Genomic DNA, 22,364 nt, shown 5'->3' on the forward strand with positions numbered 1-22,364 from the left:
CCTTCAAAATTTATGGATCGAGTTCTTAAACTGGGAAGATAAATGCTGTAAGTAAAGCAACCGAGTTTAGTGCCAAATTTCGTGCAAATAGAGCTTCATATTTCCTAAGAAAAGTTATGGACGGCCTACGCAAAGAATTTTCATTGTAATTTTCCGTTGTGTACATTACGAAATGCAAATTGAAAATTGGTACTGGACATTTTGTTTGATGATACCGAAGGCTTTTCATTGGAAAAAATGTACCGAAATATATCAAATTGGTCCATTCATATACTATATTTTATTTCGATGTTCTTTCACCATCCGAATTTCCATCAAATTTCAATTATGTTGAGATTTGTTTGTTCTTGTTGTTGAACTGTTGAGCATTCCATTCAGTGCTACTATTTGCCTAAGGATATTATCTGGATAGTGTCTATGTACTGTTTATGATCCTGGCATAGGAATTGTAGACTAGGGCCTGTTAATGGTCTGATAAGTATAATCCTATATAAACTAGCCTATGATAGTTGCGTCAGTAGGTAAACAATTTTCGTATTCCTGAACGATTTCAGTGGTAATGGAATGATAGGATCCAGATCTTCCGAAAGTTCAAAAGTCTGAAATTGGTATATTTCAGGTCAGTTCAGAAAGTTTTCCATTTATATGTATGCATACAGGATGTTCCTAAAGTTGGAGGTACAATTGCGAATGACAGATTCCTCGGATCAATTTGAGAGACAAAATTCTTTAAACATGGGCAAAACATAAGATTTATTTTCGAAATACAGGGTGTCACAGTTTGTTTTTTAACAATTTTTTTTCTCAACACCTTCCCTTCACAAGATATTCAACTTAAATTTGGAATATATATTCCAATTTGAAGTTTTCATCGTGTGATATGCTAATAATCTACAGGGTGATATTTTTTCTGGAACAGCGCCCGCTCTTTTCAATAATTTTTTTTGGTGGACCACTGGTAGTTTAGAAAAATGTAAAAAGAGAGTTTGGTCCATCAAGTAGGTACTACACTTTTTGGTTTCTTGTAGTTTTGTCAAGATCCCGAGAAAAATTTCAAACCATTCTCTAGTAATCCTCAGGAAAATCCAAATCATTATAAAGATCCACTTAGTAAGCTGTGAAGAAAAAATCAATTATTATTTTGGTACTCATTTACCCAATCTGTAGCGAAGATTGATAAAGATTCGATAAACTGGTATAATCATCACAAGAAAAGAGGACTACAAGAAACACCCTGTATCTCGAGAAAAAAAGCGTTTGCAGGCCCATGTTTTTCTTTCTTGAAATTAACCAAAGAATCTCTCATTTTCCTTTGTACCTCCGATTTAGGAAGACCCCCGCATGCACTTGTTATTACTTTTGAAATTATGTTTGTTTCTTGATAACATTTTTTCGAGTTTCAATTTAATCATGTTGTGACAACTTCTTTTCCTAGAAGAAACAATACGTTGTTTGGATGTGTTCTTTTATTTAGTAGGTGTTTGTAGTTTTGATCTAGGTTGTTTTCGAAGGATGTTGTTGCTATGCATTTTTTATTATTTTTTTCTTAAATTTATTATTCCGTTCTCTATAACTGTTCCTCATTTTTGTTGTACCCTTTTTTCGAGGAAAGTAACGCCTTTCATCAAGTTGTTCTGTTTAATGACGTAATTAGGAGTAGTTTCTGGATTATCTGATCTGTCATTAGAGAAATCTCAAGGTGTATTATAATTAATAGCTTAATAATTGAGTGTCGTATATTTTTGGATGATTCACTTTAAATTTGTGTGGGTCAATGATTTAATCGTGTTCCATTGACGTCCAAAAACATTCTCTTCACGTTCTGTGTTCCTAATCACAAAAAATATCAATGTTTGTAAATCTTAAATAATAAGGGAATACATTAACTTGAGAAAATATTGAAACACAAAAAAATGCTACGAAATGTAATTGTGAAAAATCTACTATTCATAACTCATTCGGAATTTCTCTCAAAATTGTCATCTCCTTGAATACAAAGTGACTATCTTCATTCTTGTTCAGAGCATGTCCCTAATCCTCTTTGTTATATTTACATATATGTACATGATCTATGAGACTCAGGTGTGGAGATTTTACTGGCCATGTCAATGTCAAAACTAAAATTCTTTCGTTATTCGATAAATCCATCGAAAAATAGCGACACGTACACGAGCATTGTTATGACTCAAATGCACCAACAGCCCTTTCAAATTGGCAAAATAGGGCAAATATTGTTCAGCTTTGGAATTCAAGGTCTCTTCTCACAACTACATTGCATTTCCTGGTGTTGTCTCAGGCATTTCTAGATCGTCTCGACACCCTTGTTTGAATGAAATCCAAATTTAGATTCGTCCACGAATGAAACTGTAGGTAGGCCATTCATACAATTGCATCTCAGTTCTGGACTTCTTCCGGCTCAGCAAGATTAGAATCTTGCTGCGCGATTGTCTCCATAATGATATTGACATCTAATCAAGAAGTACGACTAAACTGTATTGCTTTTTTTTACTTTTTCACATGTGGCTGGCAGGCATTTGTTCACATGATAGGATACATGAGAAATGAGAGCAAATATTAGTTAAAATACTCCTTCCTTAGACTTTTGTGAGTCATAAAATTTTGATTGTGTATCGATATGACTTTTCTGAACTGCTGGAAAATTGCTCTACTTCTGATAGTCTGTGCGGTCATTTGAACAATTCTCTTTCCAACATTGCTTTGAGAAAAGAAGGGTATAAGTAGGCGTGTTCGATATAGATTATTTGAAATCTGAGATTTGAAAATTTCGAATATTGATCAGCTTTGAGCGTGAAATTGTTATCCTAAAAACCAAACACATCATAAAACATTTTGAAAATTATAAATAAATCAATTGAAATCGACTGATCGAAGTATGTGCTCAAAATCATATCCTCCTTGAGCCTCGCAATAACCGAGACTATCATAAAACTCTGCCCACGAATTCGATACCATCGCTGGTATTACCGAGCTTGCCATGTCGATTATTTTTAATCTAAACTCTTTCGAACTTTCGTACCTGTCATGTAAATTTTGTGAGGCAAGTAACCCCACCGAAAAAAGTCGAGCGGAATTGAATCTTGTGAGCTTGAGGGCCATGATATAATACCTTCTGATGTGTAATTTAGCGGTCCAGGAAAAGGTCTGTTCAAATATTATAGAACTAGAAGTTCTGTGCTGAAACCAAACGTTTTATAATGATATCCTTTAGCATCCTCAAATAGGTCCTACAATTGCGTCCTGTTTGTTACTCTAGACGTCTGAAGAATTGTGGTGGCCTTGGAAAGAAAATATTCATAGGTAAACAAAATATTTGACTTGCATTCGTTATTTTCTTGACATTTTTCTCCCATTATCTCACAAAATTCCATTAGTCTGATACAATTTCTGGGAAACTTTCTTGTGTAGTTTCATTTTTTTTTCAAATCATTTATTTCAGACTTCAAATCAGTTTTAGGTTTCATACCCAAGTTTTTTTTTCTGATTATGGCTTACTGTGTGGTCTTGAATGTTGATTCCTTGAGAAAATTGAGTGCTGGACATGGGCTTATTTGCTTCCACATTTAAATCCCTTTTTACTATTTCTTTAAAGGAGGGTTTCTTTATTGTCATGATAGTATACTTTAGATAGTACATGATAGTATACTTTTAGATTAAGATTTAGGGGATGTTTCATTGCACCGTAATATTATAATCTATTGTGTCCCCATCAGAGCTACCTCACTTCTACAAGTCTCTTTTTCGAAAATTTTTTGCGTTGGTATCCAGTAAGGAGGTGTAGCATATTCTTGCTGAGATCCAGATACTTAGATCTCGAAGAAACTTTTTGGAATTATCCAACCCAAGAAGATTCCGCTAGAGTGTTTCTCTTTCGGTTTTTTCCTTCATCTGAAACTCATTCTTGTAGGTATATTTACCTGTACCACAGAAAGGTTCTGGGCCAATGAAAGGAGTTTGTGCTCTTTTTCTGACAAGTGTGTTGGCCTCTTCATTCTCTTTAATTCCAGAGTGGCCGGGGACCCAATCTAAGAAGACCTTGTCATTCTTGCCTATTTCATTGAGTTTTCTTCGACACTTCCATACTATCTTAGAATCTGTAAAGATCTCCAGTACCCTAGTTGAACACGTTCTCATAGCTCCAATGATCATTTATTGCAACAAGGAAGAGATTTGGAGTGGAAAAGTGTCCTAACTAGTTACTTCACTGCCTGGTTTGATTCACCAGATGATTTACTCATATCAAAATGCAGACTAAACAAGTAAATGCTTCGGATGCTTTGGATCCAACTGAATTTTATGGATTTTTGAGCTCCAAACGTCCAGCCAAATGGTTTCTGGGTATTTTATGGGGACGGTGATTGGGGACTCTTTCCAAATCTTCTTTTCTACTTAGCATCGTAGGGAAGGTTTTCTCGATGCAAATATTCATACATTTTTTAGAATGGAAATTCTTACACTGAAAGGCCAAGTGGAAATGAGACTATGCTAAGAGTATAATACTGATAGCAGAGATGAAGAAATGCATGGATGGAGGATGCATTCTCCTCTTGTTTCTAATTGGATTTGTGGAAGGAAAAATGTTGTCAACTTGCCAGTACCGTATAGACGTTTTCAAAGGCGCAATTGGCGCATGCATAAACGAGCGCTCAAGGGTACCACACTTAACGTCGTTAGTACTTTCCCCATTATTTTCGAATGATCACCTCAAATACACATATTCCAATTACGTTCGATGAATGACTATGCGATAATGACAACTTATCGTAAATATGACGTAAAGGCGGAGTTCGAATTGTGGGTGACACGAACTCCGTGCGAATTTCGCTAGCTTTTTCACCTGAGACCGGTCTCAATGTCGTTTATAGGCGCAACAGCGGCGACCTCAATAGTTTTGTAGATATATAGATGCCGGTCGATCACGTGGTACGATAGTCGAAAACGGGTACATCGATAAGTACTAAAAATATCGATAAATATTGACGATGCCCGTATAGAAAATAGATCTATGAACTATATACTGGCGGCGGTCGTTAAAATGTTATACGACCACTTAAAATTCTTACACGTTGGTGGTATTCGGATTTGGCAGAGTGGACGCCGATGCTGCCGATGAGACGTTTCCTCCTTTCCTTTCTCCCTCCTCCACCGCCAGAGTGCGTAAACCGCGACCTTGGCTTTGATACGATAACTATTTTTTTTTTCGTTCTGGGTGTTGTTGTGCTCAGGCAGATATCGTATGTTATGTCAGAGGTTATTATGAAATCGAATCCGCCTTTATGGCCGTTCTTGTTGATCTCATCATCGGCGGGAGATTCGTTCGAATGTGGCGCCATCTATTTTATTTGTTTAGTTTTTTGCGCGATTGATGTTTTCGAGCGGTCGTTCCCCGGACTATATCGTCACGGTTAGGGAATCCGATCCCGCACCAAAATCGATCTTACAACTTTTCGATACCATTTTGTAGTACGATTTGTCTTTCGCTTCAAAATAGGCCTCAGTTTCGGCGATTACTTCTTCATTGGCGCTAACTTTCTTTTCAGCGAGCATTCTTTTGAGGTCTGAGAACAGGAAAAAGTCGCTGGGGGCCAGATCTGGCGGATACGGTGGATGCGGAAGCAATTCGAATCCCAATTCATGCAATTTTGCCATTGTTTTCAATGATTTGTGACACGGCGCATTTTCTTGATGAAACAGCATCTTTTTTTCTTCAAAGTGTTTCGTTATTTAACGATTCCATCCTTTTGGAGGTAATCAATTAATATTATACCTTGCGCATCCCAAAATAGTGATGTCTCAACCTTGCCAGCGGACTGTTGTGTTTTTCCTCGCTTTGGATTCGGTTCATCGTGTACAGTCCATTCAGCTGACTGTCGATTGGACTCCGGAGTGAAATGATGGATCCATGTTTCATCCATTGTCATCTATCGACGCGAAAATTCAGGTTCATCTCACTTAAACAGCTTCAAACACTGCTCTGAATCATTAACACGTTGTTGCTTTTGATCGATTGTGAGCTCGCGCGGCACCTATTTTGCACACAGCTTTCTCATGTACAAATATTCGTGAATGATATATATATTCAGATGATATCTTCACAATGTCTGCTATCTCGATTAACTTCACTTTGCGGTCATTCAAAGTTATTTTGTCAATTTTTTTGATTTTTTCGTCTGTGTCCACCACTTTTGAGCGTGCACTGCGTTCGCCGTTTTCGGTGCTCATTTCACCACATTTAAACTTAGCATACCAATCAATGATGGTTGATATTCCTGGTGCAGACCCTGGAAACTCTTCATCAAGCCAAGATTTTGCTTCAACTGTATTTTTTTCCCTTCAAAAAGCAATATTTTATCAGCAAACGAAATTCTTTTTTCCATCATTTTTCAAATAACAAAGGTAGCTACACTTACAACGCAATATCTCACAAACTAATGGTCGGATTGCTGTCAAATTTTGACACGTATCCTTCGAAGGTTGGTACTAACTAAAAATCATATGGATTTAATACTGGCACCGCCATCTGTGCATCAGATCGGGGACTTTTCAATTGACCTAATATACTCTTTGTACTCAGAAAAGGGTCTTATGCTATTCAAAACATACTATAGCATAAAAGTGTTCATTTCATGGCAAGAGCTGCCGATAAGTGCCGTCTCACAGTTTTTCCAACTAGTAGAAACAATTTGTTATTCAAAATTGAACGTCTGTGTCGTGGTCCAAAAAAAAAGTCTGAAGGTTTTAAATCACAAGATATCGATGGCCAATCGCTTGCGTGGCACATAGCGCCGTCTTGTCGAAAACAAACGTCGTCCACATCAATATCTCACAATTTCCGCCATAAACAAATCATTAATCATAGCTCGGTAGCCTAATCCATTCACTGTAGATAACTGTGAGCCTAATACCTAATTTCAAAGATCTACAAACCTGAGTTTTCCTAAACATTACGGGCTACAGCAGCGATATTCTCAGTTTTTCTCGAGCCTCGCACACGGTTTCGATTAATCACATCACTAACTCACCCCAACAGCTCAAAATTTTCCACCAGTGTCACTATTGCCTGCTGAGAAGGTGCTTTAGTTTTGCGAACTTTGATTCCAAAGTTTTCACCATTTTTGTTGTGAATTTTAACAATTTTAATGCATTGTTGAACCCGGATTTTAAAAATTGAACCTCTTATTGGAAAGGGATAACCAGATCCATAGAAAATTCAAGCAGAATATCAAAAAAAGCGTCGAAAATCTGCTGCTTTCCTCTTTTTTTTTTCAAACTAATGACTGCTGGTTCAAAACCCGCTGAATTCATTTCATTTAATCAAAGGTAATTTTTTCATATGAAAATCAAAGAAATAATAAAAAACATCACATAAAGTTTACGGCATTCTGAGTCTTTTCACAACGAGCGCTGGGAAAACAGCATTCTGACGACGAAATTAATTTTTCCAGCTTGCTGAAAGAGCAAATTTTTTTGCGCCGGTTGCTCATTATCACGAATCCTTTTTAGGATAAGCTTTTAACCGACTCGATATCGCTGGAAAGCATGACATCGTTAGATGGAATTCGTTATCTCTGATAAGAATTCATTCCAGTCGGGTATTTTATTGAATTATCTCTCAAGAAATCTGACGACATATTCGAGATTCCCAACATTCGTTCCATCCTTGATATATTATGTTAAATTATGTCTAACTCGTTATGGAATTTTTTCCGTATTCTGCTACTGTTATTCTTATCATAGTTTGACCTTTTTTCGAATCTGTCGCGATTTCGTTAAAACTCTTGAATTGAACATTGCAATCTCCATTTTGGCGTTTGAAATTAGATTAGATTAGAGATTCAAAGCTATACTGGAAATTTCAAACTGCTAACAGGCCAATTGAAAAGTCCCCGGTCTACCAAAGTATAATACATTTTTTTTGGTAAAATTCGATTTTATTATTCAACATAGTTGCCTTCGAGGGCGATACAGCGATTATAGCGATCTTCCAACTTTTCGATACCATTTTTGGGGTACGATTTGACTTTCGCTTCAAAATAGGCCTCAGTTTCGGCGATTACTTCTTCATTGGCGCTGAATTTCTTTCCAGCGAGCATTCTTTTGAGGTCTGAGAATAGGAAAAAGTCGCTGGGGCCAGATCTGGCGAATACGGTGGATACAGAAGCAGTTCGAAGCCCAATTCATGCAATTTAGCCATTGTTTTCATTGATTCGTGACACGGCGCATGGTCTTGATGGAACCGCACCTTTTTTTCTTCAAATGGGGTCGTTTTTAACGATTTCATCCTTTAAACGATCCAATAACGCTATATAATAATCGCTGTTGATGGCCTGGCCCTTTTGGAGGTAATCAATGAATATTATACCTTGCGCATTCTAGAATACTGATGCCATAACCTTGCCAGCTGACTGTTGTATTTTCCTCGCTTTGGATTCGGTTCATCGTGTGCAGTCCACTCAGCTGACTGTCGATTGGACTCCGGAGTAAAATGATGGAGCCATATTTCATCCATTGTCACATATCGACTCAAAAATTCAGGTTTATTGCACTTGAACAGCTTCAAACACTGCTCAGAATCATTAACACGTTGTTTATTTTATCGATTGTGAGCTCGCGAGGCACCCATTCTGCACATAGCGTTCTCATGTACAAATATTCGTGAATGATATGATGTGCACGCTCAGATGATATCTTCTCAACTTACGGTCATTTAAAATTATTTTGTGAACTGTTTTGATTTTTTCGTCGGTGACAGCCTCTTTTGAACCTCCGCTGCGTTAGCCGTCTGCGGTGCTCATTTCACCACGTTTAAACTTAGCATACCAATCAATTATGGTTGATTTTCCTGGTGCAGACCCCGGAAACTTTACATCAAGCTAAGATTTTGCTTCAACTGTATTTTTCCCTTCAAAAAGCAATATTTTATCAGTACACGAAATTCTTTATTTCCATCTTTTTTTCAAATAATAAAAGTAGCTACACTCACAACGCAATATCTCACAAACTAATGGTCGGACTGCTGTCAAATTTTGACACGTATCGTTTGAAGGTTGGTACTAACTAAAAATCATATGGATTTAATACTAGCACCGCCATCTGTGCATCAGACCGGGGACTTTTCAATTGGTCTAATAGGTCGTTCAGTCGGAAAACTTATCGTTTGAGACCAAAATTTTAAAAATACTGATAATGTAACAAAAATGGAAAGAAAATAATTGTTTCTCCTACGGTCTGCTTCTTTCGTGGATATTTCTTAATTCCAATATACTAGCAGATTAGATTTTCATGGATGAGTTGATCTGGAACAGGCTTGATTGAGAAATTCGTTCTGTTTTGAAGAAAATCATTGAACGCTTAGCGGATGATTAAATTTTCCTGTGCAGTGGTGCCTTCGTCAAAGGTTAGAACGGAAATAGAACCATAATTTACGTCACTATATTTCAATGCGATTGTTGCAACACGGATCTAAAAGTAACTTCTGATATTATAGGAATCCAAGAAAATGCAGCTATGATGCTAGAATTAAACCAGGAAGCCGAAGGGGTTTCGAAAACGATGGAATTCGTATGATGATAATACGATAAGCAGGGTATTAGATCGGCTTAGGAATTATTAAGCCTATCGCACAACTGATAAGTTGTGCGAAACACTGGAATTGCTTCCGAAGTCTACCCAAGATAGAGAAATAGCATTATGATCTCTTTATTTTTGGAAAAAATCATTTTGGCCTCTGAAATTTTCAATCGAAAGATGAACAATTTGTCTGTGTGTCCGCACATTCTAAAGGGTGTTTTTTTTAGAGCTATAGAACTTCAAATTGCAATAAAACGACGATGGATTATTATTCGATTGACATGAATTTTATTTATCCGCAAGATAATATTGTGGCATTACATTTTAAATATGATTTCTGGCATATTACCGCCACGGCTGGCTCGGATGTAGTCCAATCTGGACGTCCAATTTTCGATGACTTTTTCCAACATTTGTGGCCGTATATCGGCAATAACACGGCGACTGTTGTCTTCCAAATGGTCAAGGGTTTGTGGCTTATCCGCATAGACTAATGACTTTACATAACCACACAGAAAGTAGTCTAGCGGTGTTAAATCGCAAGATCTTGGAGGCCAATTCACAGGTCCAAAACGTGAAATTAAGCGGTCACCAAACGTGTCTTTCAATAAATCGATTGTGGCACGAGCTGTGTGACATGTTGCGCCGTCTTGTTGGAACCACAGCTCCTGGACATCATGGTTGTTCAATTCAGGAATGAAAAAGTTAGTAATCATGGCTCTATACCGATCACCATTGACTGTAACGTTCTGGCCATCATCGTTTTTGAAGAAGTACGGACCAATGATGCCACCAGCCCATAAAGCGCACCAAACAGTCAGTTTTTCTGGATGTAACGGTGTTTCGACATACACTTGAGGATTAGCTTCACTCCAAATGCGGCAGTTTTGTTTGTTGACGTAGCCGTTCAACCGAAAGTGCGCTTCATCGCTAAACAAAATTCGCTTATGAAAATCGGGAACAACGGCAATCTCAATTTGGGCTATTTGCAAGCGTTGTTCAGACGTGAGTCTATTAATGATGAATTGCCAAACCAAACTGGAAATAAATCACTTGACAGCTGTTAAATCGGTCGCCATCTTGAACAGTAATGCCAACTTAAAGTTATATACCTCGAAAAAAAAACACCCGTTACATCAAGTCAGTGTTATTCTCGATTTTTTTGATAAAACGTTGGACCCAAGTGTAGAACCAGTACACCTTGGATAAACTGCTGATTGCTTATCTCTGCATCTGAATATCACGATCAATCAAATTGCAATAAGTCATTTACGTCATAGCTAAATTACCAGACTTCTGTTGACATTTCTTCTTTGCATTATCGATTCATAACTTGATAAAAAATTCAAACGGAATTCAATATCAAAAATTAAAGATATATTGAAAACTGCCTGTACATTCTCTTTCGATCATTTGGATTCACGAAGGAAAATGCTACAATTGAAATAGGACAGAATTATAAAACGTTAACAGCGGTTTGATAAATTACCCACCTATGCAATGATTCAATTGAAGACAACAAGGACAAACGTCATATTGAATTCACTCTTTCGATTTCCTTCAATGAAATCGTGTCGAAAGTGACGTTTTTCGAAAAATTGCATCGTAGCATAACTGGGTGTATGACGTTGTAGCAACAGACGTTGTGACGTCAATAATCAAGGCCGAATTTATACGTGTGTTAACAAATGATATTTATTTATTTTGTGAATAAGAATCTGGTTTCCCATACGGTTTATTTTATTCGATTTATTTATCTCCATGTTCTCTGTTTATCGTATGACTGATGTATTTTATTTTTTGTTGCAGAACTTCCAGCGGAAGAAGGTGAGTAACATCAGGCCATGGATTTTAGTCGACATTCCTACACCTGAGGATGTATACAGGGTTTCCCAAATTCGATGCTCACTGAAAGCACATCGAGAACTATAAGACTATAACTATAGAGAATAAAACTCTCTTATTACTATAGAAAAAATCTTCATGGATCCCCGATCACTTCTTTCCAAATAAGAGGATATCAGAAAGGAGATCATAGATATCTCGATTCTTTCTCGAGTTACAGGGTGTTATAGTTCTCGAGAGGGTTTCAGTGAGCATCGAATTTGGGACACAACCCTGGGTTTTTTCTCAGAAGTAATGAGAATTTGGCAACTTTTCATCCTCAGCCAAATTATTGGAAGGATTATTGATCGATCTGGAATCAACTGAAGAATTTGAAGGAAATAAACGATTCAGCTAGAACTTTAAGAAAAATTCAACGATTTATAAGACAATAATTATTTGTCAAGGTCTAATAGTAGAAAATATTTTAATTTTGTTCGCGGCTGGTTTCTGAAAAGAACTAAAGCAACAATCATGCAATCATATACAGGTGTTCGTGTGAATCAAAGAAAGAGTATAAGCAAAAATCCCTCAAGAGATGTGTTTTTGAGGAAAACTTGGTACGCCACTGCTTTTCTTGAAAATAAATATCATTAGGTTTCATTCAATTTGTCAGAAAGAGCGAAGAGCCCTTTTTCATATTTTCTCAACTTGGCATCCTTCTTGAGTAATGAGAGAACATTCGAAATGACTAATGAAAAGATAGAGGGATCCTCTTATTTCTAATTGGACTCCCACTCTTTGTGGACGGAGAAGGGGAAAACGTTGACATTGGACATTCTTCATGCATTTCTTTCTAACACGTAGATATCAGATCCCAAGATACTCTCTTGCCGGCACTGTATATAATCCTATTATTGACTGTTTTACACAAAGCGTCATTGTCTTGTTTCTGTAACCTTTGAGAAACCGTCGTCAGAAACCTTAGAGTATAGAATAAACTATTCTATTCAGTCAGAAACCCTGATTTATAAACTTGACGTTGTCGGTCACTGGTTGGCCAATAGTGATAGGTATATTCAGTGTTAGAAACGGCCAATCACAACGTCAGAAGGCACGTCAACGTGAACGTCAACGTCAAATTTATAAATTCAAGGTTATAGACTTGAAGATGCCGTTTGCATCTGACGTGCCATCTGATGTTGTGATTGGTCGTTCGAAACACGGAATACATTTCTATTGGTCAACCTGTTGACGACATCGTCAAGTCTATAAATCAGGTTAATACTTTCGAAATCTCTGACTGTCGGTTTCTTAAAGGTTTGATATTATAATATACTGTGCCGGCAAGTCGGTATCTTGAAAGATTTTCACCTTTTCTGTAGTAAATTTGACGAATTTCAATGCGTTGTTGAAACGTGCATCGTTCAATTTTCAGTAATGCTTTAGTTTTCACTTGTTAAATGTCAAAAGATGACAGTTTCAAAAGTAACAACTGCCCAGATGGCGGGTTATTCAAAATGAAAGCTCTTATTGAAAAACCCTTCAGATAAAATTCTCGGATTAATTATATTTGTAGTCACTTTCATCCTCTCTCAAAAAATTTCAATAATCTCCTCGTAACAAACTGAATAATGTTAGAGGTTGCGATTGACGCATCTAGTCTAGATAGAACAACGTGCACGCATCAGGGCCATCGTTTTTTGACAAGAGTCCAACTAGCTCTCCTAATTTCAACATCCAGGGCCATAAAAAAAAACGAACGAGCCTTCTACTAGCTTCCCTAATTCCAACAAATGCGCCAGTTTGTCGTTATCACACATATTATCTAAGCTACGAGCAGTGAACTCTGGAACACCCTCAAAATGCGAGCAAAGTGAGGAAGACTGAAATTGAGTCATTCCATCTCACTCTGCGCTGTGTTCGATTGGAAAAAATTAATTTAATCAATGATTTGTCATTCTAATTGAGTTTTCTTCGGAATCTCAGACGAACAAGCACTTATATGATTTATATGATTTTAATCATATTAGTGTACAACTTTGCTTCCGCCGTTTAGCAATAGATGGCTGTAGCGGTGAGTGGTAGTCGAAATCAATTAGATCGTAGATGTCATACTATAAGCTTAGGTATTAGTAAACATAACGCCATAGAAATATTATTCGATTTGTGTCTGCATCATTAAGTTATTCTCGATTAAACATGTCAGCTCACGAGCCAAATTCTCGTCATTTGCGGGACTCTTTAATTTTCTGCTTTAATATGAAGAAATCTGCGGCTGAAGCTCAACGAATGCTCTAAAATACCTATGGCGAGGCCGCTATTAGTGAAAGAACGTGCCGAAAGTGGTTTCAACGCTTCACGAACGGTGATTTTGACCAGCATGGCGGTGGAAGAGAAAAGGTTTTCGAATTGGAGGACTCGTGTCAAACGCAATAAGAATTGGCAGGATCATTGGGAGTGACGCAACAAGCCATTTCAAAACGCCTGAAAGTCATGGGAATGATTCAGAAACAAGTAAATTGGATATACCGTACGAGTTGATGCCGAGAGATGTTGAAGGGCGTTTGTTTGTTTGTGAACAGCTGCTTGCAAGGTAAAGACGAAAGGGATTTCTACCTTGAATTGTAACATCAGACGGAAAATGGCTTCATTATGATAATCCCAAGCGCATAAAATCATGGGGTTATCCCGGCCATACTTCCACGTCGACGGCCAAACCGAATATTCACGGTTCCAAAGTCATGCTCAGAACCAGCTGAGACCAGCTGGACGTAGTGTATTATGAATTGTTAAAGCCGTCTGAAACAATCACAGGCGATAGTTATCGATCACAATTGATGCGTTTGAGCCGAGCATTGAAAGACAAACGGCCGCAGTACAATGAGAGATATGATAAAGTGATTTTACAGCATGACAATGCTCGACCCCATGTTGCGAAAGTGGTCAAGACACTCGTCTCAATCTCCAGATGTTGCTCCTTTGGACTATCACTTGTTTGGATCATTGGCACACGGCCTGGCTGTACAGCACTTCTGGTCTTATGAAGAAGTAAAAAATTGGATCGATTCGTGGATCGCTTTTAAACATTACCAGTTTTTCCAAGGCGGGATTCGTACGCTGGCTGTTTTTTCCAAAGGAGCCTCGAATTTTGGAGAAAAACGGCGGAAGAAAAGTTGTACGCGTATGTAATACGCTCTATTAGTAATGACGTCACACACCGCCATTTTAGTTCTCCTGTCAGTGTTCGGAATCCAAACAAACAAATTGTCATTCAAATTAGTACGTTGTCGTTGAAGAAATTGGCTTATTTTGATAAATAAGATTATTTAAGGAACGATTTTACTATTAATTGATAGACAGAAGGCACGAGATTAATGCCAGTTAGTTCTAACTTGAAGTTCAACCAATAAACACGGCTTTGTACAAAATCTGGGGAATGATACAGGATTCAAACTTACTGGTATTAACCTCGTTCGTTCTGTCTATCAATAAATACCGAAATCGTTCCTCAAATACTCTTATTTATAAAAATAAGCCAATTCCTTCAACGACACCGTACTAATTTGAATGACAATTTATTCGTTTGGATTCCGAACACTGACAGGAGAACCAAAAATGGCACACTAATATCTAAATATCAGTTCATTCAAGAACGAACATTATTTTTCAATGACTATTTGCTTTCCAATGATAATTACATTCGAAGGAAAGAATAGAGAAATAGTTTAATTGAAATTTCTTCAGGGAAGGTTCATAATTATATGAAACGTAAAAATTAATCGAGAATTAGGTTATAATGATGTAAACAAAACCACTCTAGAGAGAGTAGGCTTGACGCAACTTTTTTGTCGTATTCTGATATCTAGGAGGGCCGTTCCAGGCGACATTTCAGAGTTCACTGACTACGCTGAGGCGAGGCTGGATCCGAATGCGACGGACCAATGTTCCAGTTTCATTAACCTCCAAGATTAAGAGCTCGACGGATATAAATCTCTATAGCTCGGCGTATACCTTGCGGAATCAGGAAATGAGGATTTTGCGCGCAATGTGGGATTTCTGACCCATCGCGTGGTAATGTTGGTCGGAACTGTTTTTCCTGCAAGGTGTTTCCAACGGGTTGTGGGCAAGGCTGTGGTTCAATCTGTTACGTTCCCGCTTTTAGGATATGCATAAATATTAATTGAGAAATGGGTGCTTCGGGTGCTTGTCCTAGTAGGGTGTTATCGGTCTACCTGAATGTTTGCGGATTTTGAGTCTAAAATGAACTCGAAAGATTACGTTTTAGACTTGACGTTGCCGTTTGCAGTTGACGTGTTATCTGACGTTGTGATTGGTCTTTCGAACCACGGAATACATTTCCATCGTTCAATCTTCAGTAATGACGTAGTTTTTACTTGTCAAATGTCAAAAGATGACAGTTTCAAAAGTGACAGCTGCCCATATAGCGGGCTCAAGGTTTATAGATTTAGACAGGTTGTCTCGTAACTTTCAACCAATCAGCGTCAACCATTCGTGACGTCACTCGGTTTACACATTCGAATAAATAACATTTGATTATAATGAAATCGTGGGTTTTCACGGATTTTCTTATTAGTTTGATCGCGTATATCGTTCGTAGCATATCCTAAATAGTCTTTAATATCTTCAATCATAAAATAGCTACGATAAAATGTCTGTCAATGATGGCCAATGGCGATACAGACACTCTATAGACCTTGACAGACACCGGATGACGCGTTACCCCACTCTTCAACCCAAGTTAAGAGACAACCTGTGTAATCTACAGACCTTGTAGCGGTCTATTCATAATGAAACCTTCCATTAAACAACCCTTGGATCTCGGAGTAATGAACATAGATAGAGGGAGCATATGTCATTTTCAGTAAGCAAATTTTTGTCCCCAACATGAACTATCAAATTTGACAAGAAGCGCGCGGAAATGAAAATATATCAGTGTTGCGATATTTCCCTCAATTCACGAGTTTCTCCACAAAGAACGTACTTTTTATGTCCCATAATGAATCAACGTTTCATATCAACTCAAAATATATCGAGATGAATACATAAATATATCAGAAATTCAGAAAACAAACTTTAAGCGCGCCAAATGACGTGAAACAATCGATGACACTAGGGGAGCAAAAGTTGCCAAACATTGGATTTCACCAGGTAATTACAGAAAATAATAAATATGAAATTAAAAGTTCTGCACCGTATTGCACTAGGCCTGACGGTTTGTGCTTGAAATGCGCATGTCTTCATCAGGCCTATTTTTGACGCATGATTCAACCGAACTTTTCTCCTTGAAATGTCAAAATGCAGGACGACCAACATAAATTTTATCTGTTTCACGTGACACAACTCGAATCAGGAAGTGCAGTAATTTACTTCATGTTTTAATACTGGATGTACAATTACATTAATACATAAAATGTGACATAAATCTTTCAAATATGTATGAACAAAACATAAACATAACCTCAAAGAGAACTTCAAGGTTTGCGACTCTGTAATTAGCCCTGAAACTGCGTAATAGTGCCAGACATAATATGTCAGGAAATCAACCCAGAAATAGACCAGAAATTGGCGTCAAAATATAGACATGGAAAAATCTGTGATACGAAAATTATACTCCATATTTAAAAATTTATAACTCCAAAACTAATTGAGCTAAAATCTTGCGGTAAAAAATATTTTTATGCGTTTCTTACCAACTGGTTGTTTAATAGTAGAGATTAAATATGCAAATTTGAATATTTGGAATCCGATATTTTTCCTAATTGTCGAATTTATGATAAGTGAAATATTTAACATTTCCTGTATCTACCTGCTGAAATCCAAGGTTTGGCAACTTTTGCTCTCCTAGTGTCATCGGTTGTTTCACGTCGTTTGGCGCGCTTGAAGTTTGTTTTCTGAATTTCTAATATATTTAGATATTCATCTGAATATATTTTGAGTTGATATGAAACGTTGATTCACTATGGGACGTAAGAAGTGTGTTCTTCGTGGAGAAAGTCGCGAATATCGTATTACTGATATGTTTTCATTTCCGCGCGCTTCATGTCAAATTTGATAGTTCATGTTGGGGAGAAAATTTGCCTACTTAAAATGACATACGCTCCCTCTATCTATGTTCATTACTCCGAGGCAATACCGCACCTTGCAAGCAGCGTTAAACACAACCCTACCCATCCCGTTTCGACTTAGATAATCCAGAAATTCCGGGTCAAATGCGAAAGTAGTTGACTCTAATCGCTTCACCGCTGATTAAGCAGTTGTGCAGATTAAATATACTCATTTACTCTACGATTACACACACTTTCGTAGTTTGTTTCAATTTGTGTTTTCTATCGAATGATAAGACTATCTAGATCAGCTATTAAGACTGGTGGCGCTGCCAGGATTTTGGTTTGAAAAGGGGGGGGGGAAACGAGACAGTTGAACTGAACAATTCGTGATGATAATAAAGAGATAGGAACAATTTAATGAAGAATAGGAAGAAATGGAACGAAGAATCAATGAATAAAAGATTTACCAATTACATAATCCTGATATTCAGAAATACTGGATTATCCAACTGTCATTCGAAGCGTCGTATGTTCATTTGAAGGTTAGCTTCTTCATAATATAGATCGTTTATCTACTGCTGAACATGTGAAAATTGAGAAAACCCAATGCAAAAATAATGATGCTGTAGTAAGAACATTTCTTGCGTTGCTGGCAGAATGCAACATAATCGTCCATCTGAACGTGCGATTGGTAAGACTGGATCTGTAAATGATCTTAAGTCGACATGGAAGTGCCGTAAGACCATAAGGCAACTGGCCAGAGGCAATAAAGTGACTCTACTATGGGTACCATGACACTGTGGTGTTGAAGGAAACGAAAAAGCCGATGAACTTGCAAAAAGTGCATCGAGGTTAACACCTGCTGGACCCGAGCCTTTCTGTGGGCTAGGAAAAGACCAATATAAGCCAGAGGTCCAGCAATGAGAGTTGAATAACAGGATAACCCACTGGACAAACACTCTTGGACTTACTCAGGCCAAGAAATTCGTGATGACTTCACCTACCTAAGCCAGAAAGGTCCTGAAGCTGTCACGAGCCGAGCTTCGGGTGATGGTGGGACTGCTGACAGGGCACTGTCGGTACAAACATCATTTGTACCATATGGGAAAGTCAGCAGATGGGATCTGCAGGCCCTGGGGATCAGAAGCAGTAACAGCTGAACACATGGTATGCAAGTGTCCGAGCTGACTGGCCTAAGAACCATTCATATGGGGAAGCTGGTCCTGAATACCCGTGAGGTAACGGCCAAGGCCCCTAAGGAGGTTGTCAGTTTTATCAACGCCATTGACGACCTCCTTGGGTTTCCATGAATGAGTAGGGTAGAGAACAAAAGATTTACATGGTCGCAGTTCCCGGAAGGCTTACCGAGCCACAACGACCCCAGTTTGAATAATACTGATCTTAAAGCCCATACTTCATCGAAATGCACTGCTGCAGCCCCAAAGCCAATTCCCGGCTGCGCCAGTGGCTAGGACTGTAAAGTTATGCGATTGTGTGAATGTATTTCTTGTGTTGAACAGATGGTGGAATGCTCATAGTGTTGAGGGAATAATGAATATTTAATGAACTAAATCATAACTTGAATTTCCACAGTTATTTGGATAAAATATGACAAGAAAAGTTATTCTTCTGTACATAAATTAAAGATTTAATTCAATTTGAAATAAATTCATTTTTTCTGTTTATTTGAACCCAGATTCAAAAGTTCAAAGTCCTTGGAGACCTTGTCAGTATACAACACCATATCTAAATCTTATTGATAGTTTTGGGGAATATCGTTATTTATATGTTATCCTTCAAAAAGTTCTAAAGAAAAAAAATCTAATAACTTGGAGGCCAGGAAATACATTGAATACAGAAAGATTTATTTTGTTGAAAATTCACCGAACATGAAATGCTAGTCTATTAATTTTGCTTCAATATAAGTAGCAAATAAAAATTTGTACACTGACAATAACAGTTAACTACTTAATGTTCATTCATAATATCAACCAATTATGATAAGAACATTCGAGTTTCAGCAACATAAAAAGGAAGTAAAAAAATAATAATCCTTATGTAATATTATCATGTTTTACATTTCAGACTTATATTTGCAACAGGTTTTTTTACTTTTTCCAAACCCTAATTTATCCTTTTTATTTTGTGTATTTTAGAAGAACAAGAGAAAACAGACCTCATTGCGAAAAAAAAATCAATAGAATATTATAACGCTATTAAAATACTTTAAGGTCGAATATTATGACTGGCATCATCGGATTGTAAACATATTTCTCTTGAAACACAATAAAAACCTGTTCACTAGAACGGATATAATTTTTATTCCTTTCTGAAATCGAATAGAGTAGAGATAAGATTCGAAATATGAGAAGACAATAATAGAAGATTCTAACGGTCGGATATTAGGAAGTTAATAAATCAATGATGGATGTGATAAAGGAAAAAATACAGGTCTTCGCCCCGTATACTGATTTATCGTCTAAACATCGAATTTTTCCAGACGATTTCTGTTTGTCTGACTTTCGCACAGCGAAACGAAAGTAAGAATACCCTGATCAGTCATGTGGCGAATTTTCCGGTGTGTGTGTGTAAATTAATATCGAACATCTGGAACGAAAAATTCCAAGTTTGACGTCACGCGCTGAAATATAAATTGAACGTTGGTGATTGCGACGTCAATATAATCCAGCATTTTAATGGATTTCTGCATAATTTCCGAATTTTATCAATGGACACCTTTCAATTTCGTCATATCTCCTCCCGTAACTTATGGAGCGCCAACGATTGGTTTTGCGCACGGCTTGGCTCGGTGCTCACCCGTGGTCATCTTACAAGATTAGAATGTCAATTTTCCGATTCGCGTCATGTGGTACAGGTGTCCCAAATTTGGTGTTCACTGAGATCGTCTTGAAAACTATAGGAGTTGGAGAAAAAAAATGTTCAATAAGTCCCGACCTCTTTTTTATTTAATTGGTGAAGATATTAGAGAGCAGATCATATATAGACATCTTGATTCGTTTTCGAGTTTCTGAGCGTTTCTCAAAAACACTGTCAAATATTTTCGTCTTGAAAAATATTCCAAATCCTAAAATTATTCAATAAAAAGGATTCAAACTATAGGGCAGGCTTTCCTAACCTTCATATTTTCGAGCCTCCCTGAACCATGAATAATATTTTTATGCAGGAAATATACTAACTGACAAAGATACTGCAACACCCAGTAGAAGCTGTTTGAATTAAAAATTTTTTTTTGTTGCTAAAACATAGATAGTATGGCAAAGAGTAAAAAATTGAAATTTGGAGAAAAAAACGAAGGATTTACAATTTTCTTCAATAAATTTGTTAATAATGTGTTTGTTCAGCGCGATTATCTATACACTCCCCAACACGTCTCGGCATTGATGCAATAAAAAGTTCTATTTCTTCTTGAGGGATACTATCCTAAGCTACCTGTACTTCATGTCTCAGAGCCGCCAAAGTCCGTGGGGGCTGGGGTAAATTTCCAAGCCTTCTACCCACGATGTTCCAAACATGCTCTGGGCGAAAGATCGGGGGATCTGGGTGGCCATGGCAAAAGATTCACATGGGTCGCTTCGAAAAAGTTTAAACTAACTCTGGCAACATGAGATCGGGCATTATCTTGCTGAAATATTTGATTCTCGAGCCGATTGAGGTAAGGGAGAACATATGGCTCCACTATTTCTTGAAGGTAACGCAGCGCTACCATGTAACCCCGAATAAAGACTAAAGGTGACCTACTTGCATGTGTAATAGCACCTCATACCATAACGCCTACTTTCCGGTGTACATGACGTTCAAAATCAAACTGAGGTTCACGTCTTTCTCCCCGACGTCGTCTAACCCTTCTTCGGCCATGATGTGTACCCAAGAAGAATCGAAATTCATCAGAAAAGACGACCTGATGCCATACCAAAAAGTTGACGTTCTCTGCACCACTGTAATAGTTGCCGGCGATGCTCAACCGTCAGAGGTAACACAAGATGGGGTCGATAATGCTGCTGGCCAAAAGACCTTATCCGGCAGTAAACCGTTCGGACAGTTACAGGGTGGCCTTGTTTTCCTAACCACTCATCGGCCAAAGATCGAGTTGTCGCAAATCGGTATCTAATGGCCATGAGTCTTAGACGTCGATCTTGAACTTCATTTGTGCCCCTTCGACGTCCTGTGCCTACTCTTCTTCGATTTTGGGCATTATCAAACCACGCTTGACAACATCTCATAACAGTAGTTAGATTTCGGTTCGTACGGTTAGCGATTTCTCGAAATGACAACCCCGTATCCCGTACACTCAATATTTCGATCTCTTTCAAATCCACTCAGCTGGCGATAAATTCCGCGTACACGTGATCTAGGCATTTTAACAACAGCTAAACATCGACTTTGGATCTCCTCGAACAGCTGGTTTGTTGTTAAATTGGAAAAAATTGCAAAAAACTACTAGAATTATCTCATGTGCTTATCTATATATTACAAGATGAGGAGTGAGATTTTTAATGATTTTCAATGCCCTAGTTGAGCACGTCATAGCACCAGTGATACAAACACGGACTAACCTTTGTACCTATCAAGGGCTCTCATCGTACTGCTCTGACTTTTTTTGGCAGGCTACACCATAGTATAAATAGTAGTATCATATGATAATATCATAATACTATGGTAGTATCTATATACTATGGCTATACTGTTGTCCCATAGGTTATTATCGGTCTCACAATCATGACGTTCATCTATGGAAGTATCCATCCCCAAATCTTACCAGTCAGACTTCTGCACGCCATCATTGGTTTATATGAGTTCAAGTGTAAAGTTAATTCTGCTGAAATTACAAACCTTCAAAGTTTTTCAGTTGAAATTGTACAA

The 22,364-nt window shown here is 37.7% G+C and overlaps 1 protein-coding gene across 3 annotated transcripts in view; it reads left to right on the plus strand.

Annotated features, from left to right (window-relative positions):
• LOC123680721 (calcium-transporting ATPase sarcoplasmic/endoplasmic reticulum type) overlaps positions 1 to 22,364 on the plus strand; it is a 37,419-nt gene that overhangs the window by 4,230 nt on the left and 10,825 nt on the right. For all 3 annotated transcript variants that reach the window (XM_045618763.1, XM_045618761.1, XM_045618762.1), the window contains exon 3: positions 11,398 to 11,415. In XM_045618763.1, the coding sequence (XP_045474719.1) occupies positions 11,398 to 11,415 (18 nt within the window). The remainder of the gene's footprint in view (positions 1 to 11,397; positions 11,416 to 22,364) is intronic.

The sequence above is a fragment of the Harmonia axyridis genome, chromosome 5 (assembly GCF_914767665.1).
Source record: "Harmonia axyridis chromosome 5, icHarAxyr1.1, whole genome shotgun sequence".
NCBI classification, from domain to species: Eukaryota; Metazoa; Arthropoda; class Insecta; order Coleoptera; family Coccinellidae; genus Harmonia; species Harmonia axyridis.